The sequence below is a fragment of the Cryptotermes secundus genome, unplaced genomic scaffold, assembly GCF_002891405.2.
Source record: "Cryptotermes secundus unplaced genomic scaffold, Csec_1.0 scaffold46, whole genome shotgun sequence".
NCBI classification, from domain to species: domain Eukaryota; kingdom Metazoa; phylum Arthropoda; class Insecta; order Blattodea; family Kalotermitidae; genus Cryptotermes; species Cryptotermes secundus.
In genome coordinates this window covers 514,831-525,599 of record NW_019726221.1, presented here as the reverse complement: position 1 = coordinate 525,599, position 10,769 = coordinate 514,831, and the positions used below count along the sequence as shown (strand labels likewise).

The following is a 10,769-nucleotide window of genomic DNA, read 5'->3' as shown; positions in this document are numbered from 1 at the left end:
AATTACTCTCAGACAAAACAGCAAGATGTAATCAGATACACTGACTAGCATAAAATAAATGTATCATACCAATACATTGATGCACATTGATGTCATAGATAAATCCTCGATCACACTGACATTCGAAGCTTCCTGGCGTGTTCATACATCGTCCATGATTGCACATTGTTGGCATGAGATGACATTCATCTATTTCTTCTGTTTGATTAGTAATACGGTTCTTTATGTAGCCAGGCTTCATCTTTGGGCCTCCACACAATGCAATTCCCTCTTCTATGACATAATAAAAACATGTAGTATTCAATGCAAAGTACCATCTACTGCAAAGTCATTTAATCACTAAGTGATCAAATTTCCCTACAAGTTTCAGCCCTAATGTCATATTCTGGGTTTTAAACTAATTATTAAGAAGAATTTTTACAATCTGATTATTAATTTTACACAATTATTTATAACTTATTCATGTATCTACATCTAGAATATTAAAAAGGTATATTGATTATGGAGGAATTGTAGAAATTAGCAGTCAGTTTTTATTGTCATTGAAGTCTTCTACTTATGGGTTTTCTGAAATGTCTGTGTAACTGTGTTATGTGGTTCACTGACTTGTTGCAAACATGCAGTTTTTAGGATAGTTAACACAGTAATACTTTTTCTTTTCCTGTGGTGCTACAGCCAAAATTTGGGCCTAGGCCTAACTTCCATGAAACTCCCCTTCGGTTTACTAGATCTTACACATATGGTAGGACTCCTTGGGTGAGTGATCAGCTCGTTGCAAGGCCTCTACCTGTAGACAAACACAGAAAAACGCACACAAACATCAATGCCCTGAGTGGGATTCGAACCCACGATCCCGGCTTCCAAGCGAACGAAGACAGTGCATGCCTTAGACCGCTCGGCTACCGTGACCGGCTAACACATCTTCATACTGCAGCACATTTAACATGCAGATCTTCAGAACAAATCTTTCACTGTACATATGCAGATGTATGACTGTGAATACACTTCTGTATTAACCAGTGACTAGAATTCCGTGTTCTATCAAGGTATCATTATTTCTATTTCTCAATTCAAATTCAGCTTAACTTCATAAAAATCATTATTCATGATAGTAATTTTAGTACAACTAAGTCATTAGTCATTTAATATACATAATCTGAAAAATAAAACCAAGTCACTCTCCTTGCAGCTTGCTTCCTTGCTTATTCAACTTAGTCTTCAGCCCTGAAGATGGTGGCAAATATGTTCCTCTGAAATGTTAGTACACTTCTACCAGACCACACAGTGCTACATCCCAAAGACAGTACTCTTCATAAAGGGATTGCTGGAACTTCTTGCTAGGGGCATTTGCTCAAAATGAGGGAGTTTCTGAAAGTGAAGCACTATGAACATTGTACTGCACACTCAGTACAAAGCACTCTGAGTTCTCCACTGAAGGTCCTGACGAACTGTATAGGGATCTACTAGCCTTGGACAAGAAACTGTGTAGACTGGTAACAGGACTGTTGACTGCCTACTGCATATGCATGCTGTCAATGCTCAGCCTGGGCCAAGTACAGAATGTAGATCTTTGTTACTGCATGGTTAGATTTGACACATATTAGAAGGATCAATCAAAATAATTCTAGTTCTTGCATTAAGGACAGGGCACTGTGAAGGTCCCTGATGAGACTGGGGGTGCACAGTGGACCCAGTAATGGTCTGAGTATTTGGGGTGACTGGAGATCCCCCCACACAAGTAAATAAAGAATACTGAATCTCTAAACCTCTGTTAAATTTGAACGTCAGAATACCTCTACCACTAAAAGTATCCCAGGTAGACTCTGACTCTTGTGGGTTCGGGTATTGCAGAATAATTAATTTGCATTATAAAGTGAGCAATTAATGACGCACAGTGTTTCCTGCCTTGACTACAATATTTCACCAAAATATTCATGCCCTCAAGCAATTAAGAAAAGGATTAAGAAAAACATGGACCTCTGCACATTTCGCATATTATATTCACTGTGTGAAAGTCAAAATATTATGGTATGTCTACTGAAAGCTGGAGCTCGAACTCAAAGTCCAGGTCGAGATGCAAGCAAACGAAGGCTCTAGTAGAGGCCACCTAATGCAACGTACAGATGCAGTTCAAAGAAGTCCAGGTCTGGGCCAAGCACGGAGCATACCACAGGATAGGAACTGGAACAAGTGTGGCAGTTCATGCAGGATGGAGCCAGGCCACATACAGCAAAGGTTGTTTTGGACTTTCTGCATGATATTTTCGACTCGCATGTCATCTCAAAGCGATTTCCTGATCGTTTCACATGTGGACAGATCTGATCCCTGAATAGTTCTAATTTAAACCCATGAGACTGTTTTCTTTGGGGATTCCTTAAGGAAAAGATTTTTCTGATAAGAAGCAAACAATAATGGAATTGAGAGCACTAATCATTCAAGCCTGCAATGAGATAATTAAGTATATATGCCACTGAATAATAATCAACATCACAGTTCGTGTTGAAGAAGTTGCCAGACAAAATGGTGGTCATACTGAAAACTTGATTCACAGAGGATAAATCTCCATGCAATGATCTTTATTTCTGTATGTCAGTTTCTAGTATTGTAATTGAAATAAAGATTTTATAAATAGATCAAATATTGGATCGTTTTGTGTGCCACTCTATATGCATAATTCAATATAAGGATTTATTTACTTGAATCTGGGTGAGGACATTCTTGACATGGGGTACCCCAGGCATGCCCCATGGAACAGCAACAAACCATACGAGTCTGTTCATGCATCATTGGATTGGTGCAGCCACCATCGCTGTATTCCAAGAAGCACTGGCCCTTCCGCATATCCACACACTCCTCTACAACAGATGTTAAGTCATATCAGTAGCCACAAAGCAAGCACAAGAACTGTTAGACTTCATCTCATCACTCATGACTTCTCAGATCTGCATTACTAATTAGGAGTAACAACTTGATAATTCCCAGCAACCTTTCTAAATATGTATGTTGTCTGTTCCTTATATGGCTAACATTAAATAGTTTCAAACTCTACTTTCTGTGATTCTTCATTTCTGGAGATGATTGGAAAAATGTAATCTAATAACTCCAATAGCAGATCTTTTATTGAAAATCGTTAAAAGTGGCTTGTATGAATGTTGAAATTATATATTCACTGCAGGTGTGTCAAAATAACATTTCTTTGATGGCAACGAAAGCTGTACATAATACACATTTAATCTCTGGTGTAGTGAGGAAGGGCTGCTGGTTATTATGTTTGTATGTATTTAAGAGATGAAGTAAGCAAATACTAACATAATTCTTATTATTTTCTGAACACAAAAAACTGCACTCTTCCAACAAGAACTATCCACTGCACTGCCCATTTCAGATAGCATGTCTACAGTTACAAATATAGTCTGGTACACTTACTTCCATTAGGCAGCAACATGTAACCATGTGGGCATACACAGTGGTAATTTCCAATTTCATTCACACAAGACCCTACTCCACAGATATGTAGGTCCTCATCACATTCATTAATATCTGAAATATAAAGACATTGTTATCCATAAATTTGATTTATTTTAAGGCACTTAACAGAAAAAACGTCTATACACTCAGAACAAACACTGTATCAAAAAGTGTGCATACCATGTATAATGTATTCAGACTAACATTGCCAAACTCAGCAATGTATGGGCCATATTGTTTAAATTTCTATTTATTTACAGTTTATTTAGTAGATGCTGTCAGTATCTGACATTATACAGCCTGAAATGATAAAATTATGAAAGAGTATTGAAGAGGAAGGGAAGTACAAGGGAGTTGTCATGTCCTAACTTGAGGTATCAACCAGCAGCTTGGATAGAGTGAGGAAAACCATCAAAGATCTCAGTCAGGACAGCCAGTCTCTGACCCAGAACTTCCTGAATATGAAGGACAATACAGGACAAGGTGTTTTCTATGTGGTCCATGCCAAGGCTACATAATGAGGCACCTACATAGAAGAAGAGTGAGTGAGTGTGAGTGAGCGCCAGCATAGTCACCCCCCCAGTAGAGGGAAGTGACCAGCAGTAGACAGACCTCCTCCTCTCTTTGAAAAGGAGGCCCCATTTCAAAACAGGTGAAAGTCCTAAAAAAAAAAAAAATATATGACCATGGATCCCGATGATGCCTGAAACCAAAACGACTGTGCTGGTTAAGACCAGCAGCAATTTACTGGACTGGACTGGAAAGACCGACCTCTTTTTTGTTGAAGAGGAAACCCCATTTCGAAATTTCTTCTAGGAGAGAAGAAAAACTTGGTGATGGATTTCGAAGAAGACTGAAGCCAGGAATGCCTGTGCTGGTGGCCAGCAGAAATTAAACCGATCAACAAACCGATGACAGTTGAATCAGAGTCAAAGAATTGAGACTGAAGGCTCCCAGAGCCATCAGACAGTAAAATATGGTCATGAGTCCAATGGGACTCAGAACCAAGAATAAATGTGCTGGTGAGAGCCAGCAGCAATTTAGCAGTCAGTCTCAAGTTGCACTGTTAGGAGCTGCTACCCAGCAATGACCAATGACAGAATAACAAACAGAAGCTTTCATGTGCGCTGGAGTTGTAGAGTGTAAATAAGTGAGACTGTCATAATTATTTGTAGTTACGAGTTACATGTGTCCGCTAAATCCATCTATCAATCCAAATCCCATGCCTAGTCAGCAACACGTGGCATTATATAATTTTTCTCTAATTTTTATTCCATGGGTTTGCCTCATACAAAATCAAATTATGATATTGGGTCCCAAGGGCCCATAAATTTCTTAAGTGTATCGATTTTTAGCCATATCAGTTATAGGCTAGTACTATGTCTAGTCAACAGGCTCACTGTAGTACTAGTCATGGTTGTCTGCTCTTAATTTAGAGCCACGCTGCTTTGAAATTTATTTTCCATCCATATGTTACACATTGTTATAAGTATCTGATTATTGATAAATTTGATTTAGTTTCTTAAGTATAACCTACCCACACAAAGGGCATTGCTATCATCCAAACGGAAGCCGTCATTACATAAACACATGAAGCTGCCAAATGTATTGGTGCAGTGACCGTTTTGACACAAGTTCTCATACTCTTCACATTCATTGATATCTTCCAGAAGCACCTGCAAATATATGAAGTAGAATTATATTTATATCTTATTTAAAACTAAGAGCAGGGATAGCGCAATCAGTATAGTGACTGGCTATGGGCTGGACAACCAAGGGGTTGGAGTTTGAGTTCTGGTGGTGGCAAAGAATTTTCACTTCTCCATATCATACAGACTAGCTCTGGGGCTCTTTCCCCAGGAATAAGAGACCAGAAAAAAAAGACCTCATTGGGAATCGAACCCATAACCTATACAAAAACATTTTCTAAAAGTGCATATATTTTGCTGTACTTTATGCCAATCTATAGGCTACTTTGATATTAACTAATTATATAATACTAAATATACAGTGCTTTATTCGTTTCTAAAAGCATGTTAGTGATAATTTCATGCGCAGTTTCAGTTTCAGGGCTGAAACATGCAATGTGCACCAGCTGAAGAGAAAAGCACGCAATAAGTCTGTGGATCATTTAAGAGAGGGTTACTGTACACATTTAACTTGAAACTGAAAAGAAGCTTTCCTGAATGACAGCAGACCTAGTAAACATCTAATGATTTTCCATTTTCCTTGCTCTATTCAGTCCCCCTCAATTTTCCTTCACAGTATTACACACTGGAAGTGTCTAATGATTCCTGAAGGAACTGCACTGAATAAGGCTGTAGGCTACTTGACTATGATTCTGATAACAATAATGCAGAAATTCACTCACAAAGAAGTAAATATATTTACTTAAAAATAAATGGGAGAAACCAACAGGTGTCCAAACTACCTGGAATTTATGGGGAATGGTGTCTCAGTGGCGTCAATCTGCCAGTTGCAAGGGAAAAGCTCTTATAGAAACCCAATATATCACAGTTTAGTAGACATACATATACAGTGTGAAACAGATAACCCTATGTGGTATTGAACACAGGCATCATAACAGACTGCTGGATTTTGTATGTACTGTAACATGATCAGAATTGAAACTAGCAGTACTACTAGCGATGACTGGTAAACTGCCAAGTGGTAAGTGACCATATGCACACTGCAACTTTATTTCTGAAGTAACTTTATAAAAATCACAATTTTCTGTGAAACTTCTGCCAGAAATATGAAAATTCTGGACATTCAAATACAAGATAACTGGAAGTCTACTGTATATGGACATTTCACGTATCAGTATTTCAAGGGTGCCATAATATAACGAGAAACATCAAATTAATAAAAATCTGTCAATATTTTGGTAATCTGAAATATCACTAACAGATAATATTTATGACAAAACTAAAGAATACCTTTAGGAAATGTCTTTTATGCAGAGTTCAAAACTGTTTTGAATTTAGGCTGCTAAGGTCAGTAAAAATATAACAAGGAACTTTATGATTTCTCCAAATATTCTTAGTGCACTTGATAATGGAAGTGAAGACTGGCTGGAAAAATAGCTCAGGCACACAAAGGGAAAATAAAGAAACACATGCAGAATTCTGTCAAGGAATATTTTTGGATAATGGTTTAGAATTTTACATGCACAATACGAGCAACATTAAATCTGTCAGATTGGTGCAATTCAATTTAAAACCCAATCAACTGTATCCTTATTCAAAGAATTTTCTGTTACAGTGGCATAAATTTTCATGTTCTCAGACTTAATCACATGTCTACCCACATACCAATTTCTTATGACAGTTTCTTAAAAAAATGTAATACGATCAACAAACCGATACTGTAAGGGAAGCAAATTGACTGTAAGGGAAGCAAAAAACTATTCTTAAATAGAGTATGACATAGGTAACTTACTGTGATGCTGTTGGGCCTATAACCATTGTTATTTGGGCACAGGAATTTATATTCCTCAGAGCCTTCTTGTGGACATAGTTCACAACGTGGACCCCACGCCTTGCCAATGGTGCAACAGCATGTTGCCCTGGTAACAGATTCACCAATTTCTTGGCTACAGCGTCTACGTCCAGTCTTCTCCTCTACTCTCATGTAGCACCGTGACTTCCGGCGATCTAATAACATTTTGTACGCTAAGAAAAATCTGCCAATAACACATATTTATCCCTATAAATATAATAATATTTTAATAAACTAACATGTGGAACTACAATATATCCTGTAGTATAATGAACACAGAGAAATGCTTCACTGGTGGTTTAATACAGCAAGAGATGAGCAGAAGGACTGAGCCGAAATCTCCATTCACATTATTGGTCTCCTTAAATCAGCAAGCTATAGCAAGTAAAAAAGATGCCTATAGCTTTATTTATTCTATGAACACTGCAAAAACTATTTATATAAATACTTTATTTTACTAATAAATAAGTAATTAGATTAATAATGTTAAGGCAATTTATAGGATTTGAGAAGTTATAATGTCCTGGTAATTGTTAGAACGGTGTCAAAATCTATTGCTAATCTTACCAGTGAAAGAGTATTTGAATCAAACTTAAATTATATTGAGTGTCCACGATTATGTAGCACCATAAGAAGCATATTGTTAAAACTATTATGGAATTATTGTATTCCCAAATGAATAGACAGATGAAGAGACAACCAAATCTGGAGCAAAAATATGAATATGGAAGATGGTTGACTCTCTGGTGTATAGATGTGCAAGCTACATCCATACAAACCCCTTAATAAGCAGCAGCAGCAGCAACGACGACGACAGCGATAACAACAACAACAACAACAGTGACAAAACTGGCATGATGACAACAATAAAAGTAAGATTTCCAGGAATAAAATAAGTGTCAAAACAGCCTTGACTGGTTAATAATTACCTCTAAAGATAACTTAGTTCTCTTACAAACACTGATCTAATGAATATTTTAAATTTTAATTCATGTAACGATAGAAGGTACATACCAACACAAGCATTTCCAGCTGGTATGAGCTCATAATTGGAAGGACACTGGCAGATGAATTTGCCCTGGGTATTAATACAGGTTCCATAAAGGCAGGCTTGAGGGCTTTCACACTCGTTAATATCTGTACAGTTGCCTGACAAAACAAACAAAAATGGACTTTTCAAATGTGTGTCATGTGTTTTGTTGACAGTTCAAATGTTAATGGAGATATGAAATGGTATACATAATATTAAAAATACAGAAAAGAAACACTGATATGCTTTAAATGTAACATACCAAAATCTCTGCCATAAATGTGATTTCAGATGTCAAACTTAATTTAAAATTTTCTGCTTATAAATATGTGAAAGATTTATCACTGTGAAAGACAAATACAATGCATTATATATTATTTAAGTAGAAGGGATAAAGTCTTGACACTAATAAGCCCATTTTCCAAATCAAATAAGTACTCACACACAAGCATATACTCAGCTAATAATCTTAAAAATTTAATTTCTACTATTTCTATTCTTTTTCTACGTCACTTCATGTTAATTTCACTAGCATGTATTATCTAGACACTGTTTTAACAAAGATGCTGTACATTATGCGTGGCTGAGTGGTATGTATCTTGAACATGAGACTTTAAATCAGTCATAGCATTTAAAAATAATGGTTCTTTTGTATGAATAAATTCATAATCCTGCATTTGAGTCCATGATCTCTAAACATTTCTCAATTAAGAATAACATGAAATTTGCAATCCCTGCAGTATTTGTCTGGGAATGTGTAAGAGTGAGAGAGTGAACACACACACATGTGCGTGCATGTGCGCACATGTGTACAATATCATGGAAATCTGAACTACCAAAGTACATAATATATACAAGTTCATACATCTGAATACTGTATGTAGAGCATTTGAGAACCTCAAGACCACTTGTAAACTCACCACCAGAGCCATCTAGTGCATAGCCTTCATCACATTCACAACGAAACATTCCAAAGATGTTCACACAACGACCATAGACACACAAGTTGCTGAACATTTGGCATTCATTGATATCTGAAAGAACAATGAAAAGAGCCTAAAAACCACCATAACAAGTACTCTTTGTCACATGCTAATTGAAATTTCATCAATTACTCAATAATATTTCACATAAAGCATACAGGATAAGAACACTATGCACCAAAAAGTTATAAAAGTAACTTTCAGAATTTCTCTTTCTGGCCCCATATATCCAAGAGAAATTTCAAAGTGGACTGTATCCAGCCAATTGCACTTTATGACCTCGTAGTCCTAAAGTGTGTAAAGCTTTATTTGGTTATCGAGAGATTAGGCATCCTGAATATTGCAGGAAAAATGGAAAAGCAATTACTCGTATATTACAAGAGAATAAAGAAAAGTTAAGACACATTAAAATTTAGTTCTTACACAGCGAGGTTCGAGGTTTTCACACCAGCAAGGAATTAGACTGTTGTCTTCTAGTCTAAGATACTGCATAGCCTGGTAGGTACCTGTCAATGTTTCGGAGGAACATTCTGCCTTCATCCTCATAATAAAGTCACTTATACTTTGAAAATGGTGCCAGAAAGTTCCTTTGAAATGATGGCAACCACATACCATACAACAAGGTGCCATAACACAATGAACACGGCCTAATTCTTACAGATGTTTCCAAGAGATGTGCTACCAGAAAACATTCTCACAGTACAAGATAATCCAGAAAAGGAAATCATGAAACACAGTAGAACTATTATCTAAGTCTTGTTGAACCGTACATTCCACATACTTCTATGGATGAAAATGCTTGTCCACAACTGCTCTCTTTGACTGTGAATAACTCTGTTGTGAGATAAAATTAATGAAAAAATCTCTTCAACCATCTCATGACACTTTACATTAATTATTATTACATAATGGAAATACACAAGCAAAAGATTTTCTCTTTTCATAATAAAAGGAAATTTGTCACATTAAAGATTAAGAAACAGATATAGCAGAATATTATTTCAAATACTCAACTGACAAAATTGGTTGAAAATGAAAAATTTCCTATAAAACACCATGGCTTTGTTATTAAGGACAAGAAATAAAACCACTTAAAATTACGACTTTAAATACACACATAGAATGAGTCACTTTACTGTTCCATCTGTTAACTAACCTACACAGGCCTGTTCACTCCTTTCATCAGGATGCATGAAACCCATCTCACATTCACATCGGAATGAACCTGGATAATTCAAACAGTGGCCATTTTCACAGAGAGTTGGGTCACTTGAACACTCATCAATATCCACACATGAATAGCCATCACCTCGGAAGCCAGCATCACAAACACACTGAAACAAAAATATACAGTAGACTACAAACGTCTATGCTGTTATTAGAAATATACTGTACCGTCATCCTTTGTGTAAGACAATATTTATTATTATTCAGCCGACACAATTCTGGAATAAACAAACCACACATTTATATGCTCGGCCTATTTTGGCGATCATCAGGTGAGTATTGGGATGTATATGAGATGGAAAGACGGGTCATTGTAAAAGCTCTGTGTACCTGATGATGGCTTCAATAGGCCGAAACATGTAGTACATGCAAACACATGGTATGCTTACAGCAGAACTGTGCAGACTGAATAATAATAGATATCCTGTAATGTTAATCACATGTTCTGAGCTCGTTAAGTCAAACAGTTCTCAATGAAAAGCTTGTGCATCCAGAAACTTAAAGGGATATGTCATATTCAGGCTCAAAGTTCTGAGGATCATGACAGAATTGTACAATAT

At 36.6% G+C, this 10,769-nt stretch overlaps 1 protein-coding gene across 1 annotated transcript in view; it reads right to left on the bottom strand.

Annotated features, from left to right (window-relative positions):
* The window catches only part of LOC111863844 (fibrillin-2), a 202,012-nt gene that overhangs the window by 35,728 nt on the left and 155,515 nt on the right, over positions 1-10,769 (bottom strand). The window contains exons 27-34 of the mRNA XM_023850590.2: positions 10,139-10,316; positions 8,920-9,033; positions 7,984-8,118; positions 6,910-7,124; positions 5,006-5,144; positions 3,427-3,540; positions 2,697-2,855; positions 70-273 (exon numbers count right to left, since the gene is read on the bottom strand). Of these exons, the coding sequence (XP_023706358.1) occupies positions 70-273; positions 2,697-2,855; positions 3,427-3,540; positions 5,006-5,144; positions 6,910-7,124; positions 7,984-8,118; positions 8,920-9,033; positions 10,139-10,316 (1,258 nt within the window). The remainder of the gene's footprint in view (positions 1-69; positions 274-2,696; positions 2,856-3,426; positions 3,541-5,005; positions 5,145-6,909; positions 7,125-7,983; positions 8,119-8,919; positions 9,034-10,138; positions 10,317-10,769) is intronic.